A 13,358-nucleotide genomic window follows, 5' to 3' on the forward strand; every position below is an offset into this window, starting at 1 on the left:
ACTCGCGCGGCGTAGACAGCTGTGGGCGGGGCACACGCGCTCTGAGACTACGTCACGGGTTGGGTGGGGGGAATATCAAACCAAGCCGTCTGCATTTCCGGGTTGGTGAGGGGTCCAAGGTCTGGGTGATATTTCTGAACTCTTATGTTAAGGATGTTGCACTACACTTATTGACTATGAAACGTTAACAAAAGCATGTTATGGCACCTTTAAATGTAGTGTCTAGGCTCCGCCCCTTAAAGGGCCAGCACATGGCGCTTTAACAAGTTTATGATTGTTTCTACAAAAAAGTATTTAAACACTTATTAAAGACCATATATCCTGATATTGTTTCGTCGCTTTTGTGTCTAATACAGAATTAAAACTAAGGAGTTTTCTGCTGCTTCAGGATGAGATAATGACATGAAACAAGAACGTTTTAGAAATTATTTTTATTCAGATTTTTTTTTTTTATTACAAAACGTGTTGGAATGAATTTACCCCTGGTCCCAATCGGTTTAGACCCCCAACCCGGGCCCGCTTTAGTGCCAGGTCTGGACCGAGGAGGGAGCCTCGGTCCAGACCTGGTCCAGTCCCAGACTCAGCCCGAGACCCCCTCCTTGGCCTCGCTGAAGGGCGTCTCCACGGGCAGCGTCCCACAGTCGGCGATCACGACGTCTTTGAGCGGTTTGTCTCGACCGTCTGTTTTTGTCGCCTCGATTTTCTGCACAACGTCCTAAAAAAAAAAAAAAAGACTATTTAGCATTTGATCATTTCTATGGCATCGAGACTAAGCGTTCCCTGCGCCCCCTGCAGGACTCGCACGCTCCCTGCGCCCCTTGCCGGCGCCCCCTGCAGGACTCGCACGCTCGCTGCGCCCCTTGCCGGCGCCCCCTGCAGGACTCGCACGCTCCCTGCGCCCCTTGCCGGCGCCCCCTGCAGGACTCGCACGCTCGCTGCGCCCCTTGCCGGCGCCCCCTGCCGGACTCGCACGCTCGCTGCGCCCCCTGCCGGACTCGCACGCTCGCTGCGCCCCCTGCCGGACTCGCACGCTCGCTGCGCCCCCTGCCGGACTCGCACGCTGCCGGACTCGCTCGCTGCGCCCCCTGCCGGCGCCCCCTGCCGGACTCGCTCGCTGCGCCCCCTGCCGGCGCCCCCTGCCGGACTCGCACGCTCGCTGCGCCCCCTGCCGGCGCCCCCTGCCGGACTCGCACGCTCGCTGCGCCCCCTGCCGGACTCGCACGCTCGCTGCGCCCCCTGCAGGACTCGCACGCTCGCTGCGCCCCCTGCAGGACTCGCACGCTCGCTGCGCCCCCTGCAGGACTCGCACGCTCGCTGCGCCCCTTGCCGGCGCCCCCTGCAGGACTCGCACGCTCCCTGCGCCCCTTGCCGGCGCCCCCTGCAGGACTCGCACGCTCGCTGCGCCCCTTGCCGGCGCCCCCTGCCGGACTCGCACGCTCGCTGCGCCCCCTGCCGGACTCGCACGCTCGCTGCGCCCCCTGCCGGACTCGCACGCTCGCTGCGCCCCCTGCCGGACTCGCACGCTGCCGGACTCGCTCGCTGCGCCCCCTGCCGGCGCCCCCTGCCGGACTCGCACGCTCGCTGCGCCCCCTGCCGGCGCCCCCTGCCGGACTCGCACGCTCGCTGCGCCCCCTGCCGGCGCCCCCTGCCGGACTCGCACGCTCGCTGCGCCCCCTGCCGGACTCGCACGCTCGCTGCGCCCCCTGCAGGACTCGCACGCTCGCTGCGCCCCTTGCCGGCGCCCCCTGCAGGACTCGCACGCTCGCTGCGCCCCTTGCCGGCGCCCCCTGCCGGACTCGCACGCTCGCTGCGCCCCCTGCCGGACTCGCACGCTCGCTGCGCCCCCTGCCGGACTCGCACGCTGCCGGACTCGCTCGCTGCGCCCCCTGCCGGCGCCCCCTGCCGGACTCGCACGCTCGCTGCGCCCCCTGCCGGCGCCCCCTGCCGGACTCGCACGCTCGCTGCGCCCCCTGCAGGACTCGCACGCTCGCTGCGCCCCCTGCAGGACTCGCACGCTCGCTGCGCCCCCTGCCGGACTCACCATTCCGTCCACGATCTTGCCGAACACCACGTGTTTGCCGTCGAGCCACGGCGTCTGAACCGTGGTGATGAAGAACTGGGATCCATTCGTGTCTTTGCCGGCGTTTGCCATCGAGAGCCAACCAGCGCCGTAATGTTTCAGCTTAAAGTTCTCATCAGGGAACCGGTCGCCATAGATACTCTTACCTAGAACACACCAGAACGGGGAAGAACAGGTAAGGAAGAGACGGCCCACAGAACCTCCTTCACCCGGACCCACAGAACCTCCTTCACCCGGACCCACAGAACCTCCTTCACCCGGACCCACAGAACCTCCTTCACCCGGTCGTACAGAACCTCCTTCATCCGTACAGAACCTCCTTCATCCGTACAGAACCTCCTTCATCCGTACAGAACCTCCTTCACCTGGTCCCACAGAACCTCCCTCACCTCGGCCCACAGAACCTCCTTCACCTCGGCCCACAGAACCTCCTTCACCCGGACCCACAGAACCTCCCTCACCCTGGTCCCACAGAACCTCCTTCACCTCGGCCCACAGAACCTCCTCCACCTCGGCCCACAGAACCTCCTTCATCCGTACAGAACCTCCTTCATCCGTACAGAACCTCCTTCATCCGTACAGAACCTCCTTCATCCGTACAGAACCTCCTTCATCCGTACAGAACCTCCTTCATCCGTACAGAACCTCCTTCATCCGTACAGAACCTCCTTCACCTGGTCCCACAGAACCTCCCTCACCTCGGCCCACAGAACCTCCTTCACCTCGGCCCACAGAACCTCCTTCACCCGGACCCACAGAACCTGCCTCACCCTGGTCCCACAGAACCTCCTTCACCCGGTCCCACAGAACCTCCTTCACCCGGACCCACAGAACCTCCCTCACCCTGGTCCCACAGAACCTCCTTCACCTCGGCCCACAGAACCTCCCTCACCTCTTCTTCTTTGGCGTTTTATGGCAGTTGGTAGCGTTCCATTACCGTGTGTTCCGTCTCAGTCTTTACTCACCTCCCGTCCCGTCTCCGCGGGTGAAGTCTCCTCCCTGGATCATAAAGTCCTTGATGACTCGGTGAAACTTGCTGCCTTTGTAGCCAAACCCTTTCTGTGGAAAAAACACTTATGAAATCCCTGAATCCTTCCGTTTTTACAACGTATGGGATATTTACCTCTCCGGTTGCCAAGGCGATGAAGTTTTCTGCAGTTTTTGGGACTGTTTTTCCAAAGATTCCGATGACGATGCGTCCAGCACTTTCCTCTCCAATTTTCATGTCAAAGAAAACCTGATAAATATAAAGCATTTAGAACTGTGGAGCTAACGCCGCGGAGCTACTGTGGAGCCAACGCCGCGGAGCTACTGTGGAGCCAACGCCGCGGAGCTACTGTGGAGCCAACGCCGCGGAGCTACTGTGGAGCCAACGCCGCGGAGCTACTGTGGAGCCAACGCCGCGGAGCTACTGTGGAGCCAACGCCGCGGAGCTACTGTGGAGCCAACGCCGCGGAGCTACTGTGGAGCCAACGCCGCGGAGCTACTGTGGAGCCAACGCCGCGGAGCTACTGTGGAGCCAACGCCGCGGAGCTACTGTGGAGCCAACGCCGCGGAGCTACTGTGGAGCCAACGCCGCGGAGCTACTGTGGAGCCAACGCCGCGGAGCTACTGTGGAGCCAACGCCGCGGAGCTACTGTGGAGCCAACGCCGCGGAGCTACTGTGGAGCTAACGCCGCGGAGCTACTGTGGAGCTAACGCCGCGGAGAGCTAACGCCGCGGAGCTACTTTGGAGCTAACGCCGCGGAGCTAACGCCGCGGAGCTAACGCCGCGGAGCTAACGCCGCGGAGCTACTGTGGAGCTAACGCCGCGGAGCTACTGTGGAGCTAACGCCGCGGAGCTACTGTGGAGCTAACGCCGCGGAGCTACTGTGGAGCTAACGCCGCGGAGCTACTGTGGAGCTAACGCCGCGGAGAGCTAACGCCGCGGAGCTAACGCCGCGGAGCTACTGTGGAGCTAACGCCGCGGAGAGCTAACGCCGCGGAGCTAACGCCGCGGAGCTACTGTGGAGCTAACGCCGCGGAGCTACTGTGGAGCTAACGCCGCGGAGCTACTGTGGAGCTAACGCCGCGGAGCTACTGTGGAGCTAACGCCGCGGAGAGCTAACGCCGCGGAGCTAACGCCGCGGAGCTAACGCCGCGGAGCTACTGTGGAGCTAACGCCGCGGAGCTAACGCCGCGGAGCTCCGAGCTACTGGCGCGGAGCTACCGTGGAGCCAGCTCCGGGCCAGAGTCCGTTTCCGTCTCTGGACTGAAGCTCAGGCCGCGGCACAGAGCAGCACAGCGGGGCCGGAGCTTGAACTCAAAGTCCCTGGGACAGTGGGTTGAGCTCTCGGGAGGGTCTTTAGCACCGCGTGGGACAGGGTTTACAGAGTGGGACAGGGTTTACAGAGTGGGACAGGGTTTACAGAGTGGGACAGGGTTTCACACAGTGGGACAGGGTTTCACACAGTGGGACAGGTTTCACACAGTGGGACAGGTTTCACACAGTGGGACAGGGTTTCACACAGTGGGACAGGGTTTCACACAGTGGGACAGGGTTTCACACAGTGGGACGGGTTTCACACAGTGGGACAGAGTTTCACACAGTGGGACAGGGTTTCACACAGTGGGACAGGGTTTACAGAGTGGGACAGGGTTTCACACAGTGGGACAGGGTTTCACACAGTGGGACAGGGTTTCACACAGTGGGACAGGGTTTACAGCTAGTTGCCCGTGTCCCGGAGCATAGTTTCCTCATCCCGTACCTTAGCCGTGACTTTGGGCCCCTTCTTCTTGTCTTCCGCGGCCCCAGAGCCTCCGGGAAACGCGAGGAAGACGAGCGCGCCTCCGAGCAGCGCCAAGGCGAGTAAACACTTCATCCTCCTTCTGAGCAGCGGGCCGAACCGTCTAAGCATCCACGGCCTGCGTCACGGAGATCCACGGGGAGATCCACGGGGAGATCCACGGGGAGATCCACGGGGAGACACGGGCAGAGCAGACCGGGAACAGAGCACTGGAGCCGGGGAGGAGCGGAGCGCGTCACCGCTGCGACTTTAGAGCCTCGGGTGCGCGCCACGTTGGCTTAGGGGAGGGGCCTAGGGTAAGATGGCCAATGATTGGACAAACGCTCGGGCCATCTGCCCAATCAGAGCTCCTTACGGAAGTGTTTTAGACCAATCAGAGCCAGCCGCGTCGCAGCTGTCGCGTCAGGCTCAGATCACGGCCAAAACAGATCAGGGTTAGGGGTTAAGGGTTAGGGTTAAGGGTTAGGGGTTAAGGGTTAGGGGTTAAGGGTTAGGGTTAGGGTTAGGGTTAAGGGTTAGGGGTTAGGGTTAGGGTTCCCCAAATAAATTGTCTGTTTGCTGTAACCCGAGTCAACATTTTTCATCTGGCTCGGTCGGTGGGCAAATTCTTATTTTTTTCCACTTTGAAGGCAAAAAAAAAAGATCCAAATTTTGTCATTTTTGGAGTCGGAGTGACCACCAGGGGTCAGGGGTCAACAGTCCAGGGGTCAGAGGCTTCAACAGTCCAGGGGTCAGAGGCTTCAACAGTCCAGGGGTCAGGGGTCAACAGTCAATGACGGAAAACGTCTCGATCAACCCGACCGGGAGACTAAATCTCACGATTTTAAGATATTTCAATCGACCTTTTGTGCCCGCTCTCCTTTATTTTGGTAGTGAAGGCGAGCAGGGGAACATGTGGGGGACACGGGTGCCGCCATGTTTGTTGTGATGACGCTACTGGGCATGTTTCAATCCCAGAATGCATCTGTGTAAGTCAAATTTCACACCCTGACAGAGCCTGGCATTACTCTGGATCTATCAGTGTTGCCGACAAGGCTGAACTACCTTACTATTGGCAACATGGCGAATCCCACGCGCTCTGTGTAGTTACAGACGCAAGTGTCACGTGGTGCGATCTCAGTCCTTTGAGATGAAATTGAAGTTAATAAGCGTGATATAAGTAGAGTCGGCGAAATAATTGAAAAATATAAGATTTTGATGTTTTTTCAGCAAGATGTTGATATTTATTTCCAGTCGGCTAGTTTCATAGCGGATCGGTCGGGTTACGGCAAACAGACATTATTTTGCTTCCCCAGGGGGCGTGGCCCTGGGAGCGTGGCAACGGGATCCACGCGACAAGCTCCATTTTATTGGAGTTGGGGACGAGCCGATGGCGTCTCTGTCCCATGTGTGACTTTCATCCATGTTCAGGGTCAAACATGCCCCAGTGTGAACATGAAGGACGCGAGGGACACAAGGAACACAAGGGACACAAAGAACATGAGGAACACGAGGGACACGAGGAACATGAAGGACACGAGGGACACAAAGAACATGAGGAACACGAAGGACACGAAGAACACGAGGGACACGAGGGACACGAAGGACACGAAGAACACGAGGGACACGAGGAACATGAAGGACACGAGGGACACGAGGAACACAAGGGACACGAAGAACACGAGGAACACGAGGAACATGAAGGACACGAGGGACACGAAGGAAACGAAGAACACGAGGAACATGAAGGACACGAGGGACACGAGGAACACAAGGGACACAAAGAACATGAGGAACACGAAGGACACGAAGAACACGAGGAACACGAGGAACATGAAGGACACGAGGGACACAAGGGACACAAAGAACATGAGGAACACGAAGGACACGAAGAACACGAGGAACATGAAGGACACGAGGGACACGAGGAACACAAGGGACACAAAGAACATGAGGAACACGAAGGACACGAAGAACACGAGGAACACGAGGAACATGAAGGACACGAGGGACACGAGGAACACAAGGGACACAAAGAACATGAGGAACACGAAGAACACGAGGAACACGAGGGACATGAGGAACATGAAGGACACGAGGGACACAAGGGACACAAAGAACATGAAGGACACGAAGAACACGAGGAACACGAGGGACACGAGGAACATGAAGGACACGAGGAACACAAGGGACACAAAGAACATGAGGAACACGAAGGACACGAAGAACACGAGGAACATGAAGGACATGAGGAACACGAGGGACACGAGGAACACGAAGGACACGAAGAACATGAGGAACACGAAGGACACGAAGAACACGAGGGACACGAGGAACATGAAGGACACGAGGGACACAAAGAACATGAGGAACACGAAGGACACGAAGAACACGAGGGACACGAGGAACATGAAGGACACGAGGGACACGAGGAACACGAAGGACACGAAGAACACGAGGAACACGAGGGACACGAGGAACACAAGGGACACGAAGAACACGAGGAACACGAGGGACACGAGGAACATGAAGGACACAAGGGACACGAAGGACACGAAGAACACGAGGAACATGAAGGACACGAGGGACACGAGGAACACAAGGGACACAAAGAACATGAGGAACACGAAGGACACGAAGAACACGAGGAACATGAGGAACATGAAGGACACGAGGGACACAAGGGACACAAAGAACATGAGGAACACGAAGGACACGAAGAACACGAGGAACACGAGGAACATGAAGGACACGAGGGACACGAGGAACACAAGGGACACAAAGAACATGAGGAACACGAAGAACACGAGGAACACGAGGGACATGAGGAACATGAAGGACACGAGGGACACAAGGGACACAAAGAACATGAAGGACACGAAGAACACGAGGAACACGAGGGACACGAGGAACATGAAGGACACGAGGAACATGAAGGACATGAGGAACACGAGGAACACGAAGGACACGAAGAACACGAGGAACATGAAGGACACGAGGATCACGAGGGACACGAAGAACATGAAGGACATGAGGAACACGAGGGACACGAGGAACATGAAGGACACGAGGAACACGAGGGACACGAGGAACATGAAGGACACGAGGAACACGAAGGACACGAGGAACATGAAGGACACGAGAATCACGAGGGACACGAGGAGCAAAAAGAATCCGAGGGACACGGGGAACATGAAGAACACGAGGGAAACGAGGATCACGAAGGACACGAAGGACACGAGGGACACGGGGAACACAAGGGTCACGAAGGACACGAGGGACACGGGGAACACAAGGGTCACGAAGGACACGAGGGACACGAGGATCACGAGGGACACGAAGGACACGAGGAACACGAAGGACACGAGGAACATGAAGGACACGATGATCACGAGGAACACGAAGGACACGAAGAACCCGAGGGACACAGGGAACATGAAGAACACGAGGGACACGAGGATCACGAAGGACACGAAGAACACGAGGGACACGGGGAACATGAAGAACACGAGGATCACGAAGGACACGAGGGACACGAGGATCACGAAGGACACGAGGGACACAAAGAACATGAGGGACACGAAGGACACGAAGAACACGAGGAACATGAAGGACACGAGGATCACGAGGGACACGAGGAACATGAAGGACACGGGGAACATGAAGAACACGAGGATCACGAGGGACACGAAGGACACGAGGAACACGAAGGACACGAGGGACACGAAGGACACGAGGAACATGAAGGACACGAGGATCACGAGGGACACGAGGAGCACAAAGAATCCGAGGGACACGGGGAACATGAAGAACACGAGGGACACGAGGATCACGAAGGACACGAAGGACACGAGGGACACGGGGAACATGAAGAACACAAGGGTCACGAAGGACACGAGGGACACGAGGATCACGAGGGACACGAAGGACACGAGGAACACGAAGGACACGAGGAACATGAAGGACACGATGATCACGAGGAACACGAAGGACACGAAGAACCCGAGGGACACAGGGAACATGAAGAACACGAGGGACACGAGGATCACGAAGGACACGAAGAACACGAGGGACACGGGGAACATGAAGAACACGAGGATCACGAAGGACACGAGGGACACGAGGATCACGAAGGACACGAGGGACACGAGGATCACGAAGGACATGAGGGACACGAAGGACACGAAGAACACGAGGAACATGAAGGACACGAGGGACACGAGGAACATGAAGGACACGGGGAACATGAAGAACACGAGGATCACGAGGGACACGAAGGACACGAGGAACACGAAGGACACGAGGGACACAAGGGACACAAAGAACATGAGGAACACGAAGGACACGAAGAACACGAGGAACATGAAGGACATGAGGATCACGAGGGACACGAAGGACATGAGGAACATGAAGGACACGAGGGACACAAGGGACACAAAGAACATGAGGAACACGAAGGACACGAAGAACACGAAGAACACGAGGAACATGAAGGACATGAGGAACACGAGGAACACGAAGGACACGAAGAACACGAGGAACATGAAGGACACGAGGATCACGAGGGACACGAGGAACATGAAGGACACGAGGAACACGAGGGACACGAGGAACATGAAGGACACGAGGAACACGAAGGACACGAGGAACATGAAGGACACGAGGATCACGAGGGACACGAGGAGCACAAAGAATCCGAGGGACACGGGGAACATGAAGAACACGAGGGAAACGAGGATCACGAAGGACACGAAGGACACGAGGGACACGGGGAACACAAGGGTCACGAAGGACACGAGGGACACGAGGGACACGGGGAACACAAGGGTCACGAAGGACACGAGGGACACGAGGATCACGAGGGACACGAAGGACACGAGGAACATGAAGGACACGAGGGACACAAGGGACACAAAGAACATGAGGAACACGAAGGACACGAAGAACACGAGGAACATGAAGGACATGAGGAACACGAGGAACACGAAGGACACGAAGAACACGAGGAACATGAAGGACACGGGGAACATGAAGAACACGAGGATCACGAGGGACACGAAGGACACGAGGAACATGAAGGACACGAGGGACACAAGGGACACAAAGAACATGAGGAACACGAAGGACACGAAGAACACGAGGAACACGAGGAACACGAAGGACACGAAGAACACGAGGAACATGAAGGACACGAGGATCACGAGGGACACGAGGAACATGAAGAACACGAGGGACACGAGGAACATGAAGGACACGAGGAACACGAAGGACACGAGGAACATGAAGGACACGAGGATCACGAGGGACACGAGGAGCACAAAGAATCCGAGGGACACGGGGAACATGAAGAACACGAGGGAAACGAGGATCACGAAGGACACGAAGGACACGAGGGACACGGGGAACACGAGGGTCACGAAGGACACGAGGGACACGAGGGACACGGGGAACACAAGGGTCACGAAGGACACGAGGGACACGAGGATCACGAGGGACACGAAGGACACGAGGAACACGAAGGACACGAGGAACATGAAGGACACGATGATCACGAGGAACACGAAGGACACGAAGAACCCGAGGGACACAGGGAACATGAAGAACACGAGGGACACGAGGATCACGAAGGACACGAAGAACACGAGGGACACGGGGAACATGAAGAACACGAGGATCACGAAGGACACGAGGGACACGAGGATCACGAAGGACACGAGGGACACAAAGAACATGAGGGACACGAAGGACACGAAGAACACGAGGAACATGAAGGACACGAGGATCACGAGGGACACGAGGAACATGAAGGACACGGGGAACATGAAGAACACGAGGATCACGAGGGACACGAAGGACACGAGGAACACGAAGGACACGAGGGACACGAAGGACACGAGGAACATGAAGGACACGAGGATCACGAGGGACACGAGGAGCACAAAGAATCCGAGGGACACGGGGAACATGAAGAACACGAGGGACACGAGGATCACGAAGGACACGAAGGACACGAGGGACACGGGGAACATGAAGAACACAAGGGTCACGAAGGACACGAGGGACACGAGGATCACGAGGGACACGAAGGACACGAGGAACACGAAGGACACGAGGAACATGAAGGACACGATGATCACGAGGAACACGAAGGACACGAAGAACCCGAGGGACACAGGGAACATGAAGAACACGAGGGACACGAGGATCACGAAGGACACGAAGAACACGAGGGACACGGGGAACATGAAGAACACGAGGATCACGAAGGACACGAGGGACACGAGGATCACGAAGGACACGAGGGACACGAGGATCACGAAGGACACGAGGGACACAAAGAACATGAGGGACACGAAGGACACGAAGAACACGAGGAACATGAAGGACACGAGGGACACAAGGAACATGAAGGACACGGGGAATATGAAGAACACGAGGATCACGAGGGACACGAAGGACACGAGGAACACGAAGGACACGAGGGACACGAGGGACACGAGGAAGACGAAGAATAGAAAACAGAATAAGAGAAGAATATTCTTTAGACTTTAATCTTTAAAGTCTCTTTAGCTCCAGGACTTGTTTGTTTAAGCTGAAGTTGTGTCATGTAGTTTAGTGTCCTTAGACACATGTCCCAGTGTCCTTAGACTCATGTCCCAGTGTCCTTAGACACATGTCCCAGTGTCCTTAGACACATGTCCCAGTGTCCTTAGACTCATGTCCCAGTGTCCTTAGACTCATGTCCCAGTGTCCTTAGACACATGTCCCAGTGTCCTTAGACTCATGTCCCAGTGTCCTTAGACACATGTCCCAGTGTCCTTAGACTCATGTCCCAGTGTCCTTAGACTCATGTCCCAGTGTCCTTAGACACATGTCCCAGTGTCCTTAGACTCATGTCCCAGTGTCCTTAGACTCATGTCCCAGTGTCCTTAGACTCATGTCCCAGTGTCCTTAGACTCATGTCCCAGTGTCCTCCACACTGGAGGTCCCCCACACTGCAGGTCCCCACGCTGCAGGTCCCTCACGCTGCAGGTCCCCCACACTGCAGGTCTCCCACACTGCAGGTCCTCCACACTGCAGGTCCTCCACACTGCAGGTCCTCCACACTGCAGGTCCTCCACACTGCAGGTCCTCCACACTGCAGGTCCTCCACACTGCAGGTCCCCACACTGCAGGTCCCCACACTGCAGGTCCTCCACACTGCAGGTCCCTCACACTGCAGGTCCCCCACACTGCAGGTCCCCACACTGCAGGTCCCTCACACTGCAGGTCCCTCACACTGCAGGTCCTCCACACTGCAGGTCCCTCACACTGCAGGTCCTCCACACTGCAGGTCCCTCACACTGCAGGTCCCTCACACTGCAGGTCCCACACACTGCAGGTCCCCACACTGCAGGTCCCCACACTGCAGGTCCCTCACACTGCAGGTCCCTCACACTGCAGGTCCTCCACACTGCAGGTCCCCACACTGCAGGTCCTCCACACTGCAGGTCCCTCACACTGCAGGTCCTCCACACTGCAGGTCCCCACACTGCAGGTCCTCCACACTGCAGGTCCTCCACACTGCAGGTCCCTCACACTGCAGGTCCCCACACTGCAGGTCCCTCACACTGCAGGTCCCTCACACTGCAGGTCCTCCACACTGCAGGTCCCCACACTGCAGGTCCTCCACACTGCAGGTCCCTCACACTGCAGGTCCCCCACACTGCAGGTCCCCACACTGCAGGTCCTCCACACTGCAGGTCCTCCACACTGCAGGTCCCTCACACTGCAGGTCCCTCACACTGCAGGTCCTCCACACTGCAGGTCCCCACACTGCAGGTCCCTCACACTGCAGGTCCCTCACACTGCAGGTCCTCCACACTGCAGGTCCTCCACACTGCAGGTCCCCACACTGCAGGTCCCTCACACTGCAGGTCCCCACACTGCAGGTCCTCCACACTGCAGGTCCTCCACACTGCAGGTCCCCACACTGCAGGTCCTCCACACTGCAGGTCCCTCACACTGCAGGTCCTCCACACTGCAGGTCCCTCACACTGCAGGTCCCTCACACTGCAGGTCCTCCACACTGCAGGTCCCCACACTGCAGGTCCTCCACACTGCAGGTCCCTCACACTGCAGGTCCTCCACACTGCAGGTCCCCACACTGCAGGTCCTCCACACTGCAGGTCCTCCACACTGCAGGTCCCTCACACTGCAGGTCCCCACACTGCAGGTCCCTCACACTGCAGGTCCCTCACACTGCAGGTCCTCCACACTGCAGGTCCCCACACTGCAGGTCCTCCACACTGCAGGTCCCTCACACTGCAGGTCCCCCACACTGCAGGTCCCCACACTGCAGGTCCTCCACACTGCAGGTCCTCCACACTGCAGGTCCCTCACACTGCAGGTCCCTCACACTGCAGGTCCTCCACACTGCAGGTCCCCACACTGCAGGTCCCTCACACTGCAGGTCCCTCACACTGCAGGTCCTCCACACTGCAGGTCCTCCACACTGCAGGTCCCCACACTGC

At 57.7% G+C, this 13,358-nt stretch overlaps 1 protein-coding gene across 1 annotated transcript; it reads right to left on the reverse strand.

Annotated features, from left to right (window-relative positions):
• Positions 1-461: 461 nt before the first annotated feature.
• On the reverse strand, positions 462-5,052 carry ppib (peptidylprolyl isomerase B (cyclophilin B)). The gene is made up of 5 exons (XM_072434945.1): positions 4,828-5,052; positions 3,204-3,317; positions 3,046-3,139; positions 2,042-2,226; positions 462-715 (listed from the first exon to the last, which is right to left on the reverse strand). Exons 1-5 carry the CDS (start codon positions 4,975-4,977, stop codon positions 581-583), a joined length of 678 nt encoding a protein of 225 aa, XP_072291046.1. The 5' UTR covers positions 4,978-5,052; the 3' UTR covers positions 462-580.
• Between the last annotated feature and the right edge of the window lie 8,306 nt (positions 5,053-13,358).

This window comes from Eucyclogobius newberryi, unplaced genomic scaffold (genome assembly GCF_026437365.1).
Source record: "Eucyclogobius newberryi isolate DKJ021-1_F unplaced genomic scaffold, fEucNew1.0.hap1 SCAF_7, whole genome shotgun sequence".
NCBI classification, from domain to species: domain Eukaryota; kingdom Metazoa; phylum Chordata; class Actinopteri; order Gobiiformes; family Gobiidae; genus Eucyclogobius; species Eucyclogobius newberryi.

Bases quoted from the DNA above. Each gene is read 5' to 3' on its own strand.
- ppib (XM_072434945.1), bottom strand. From the start codon at position 4,977: ATGCTTAGACGGTTCGGCCCGCTGCTCAGAAGGAGGATGAAGTGTTTA. The intron at 2,227-3,045 runs GTGAGTAAAGAC...GGTGTGTTCTAG, and splicing joins CCGCGGAGACGGGACGGGAG to GTAAGAGTATCTATGGCGAC. The intron at 716-2,041 runs GTGAGTCCGGCA...TTTTTTTTTTAG, and splicing joins GCAAGATCGTGGACGGAATG to GACGTTGTGCAGAAAATCGA.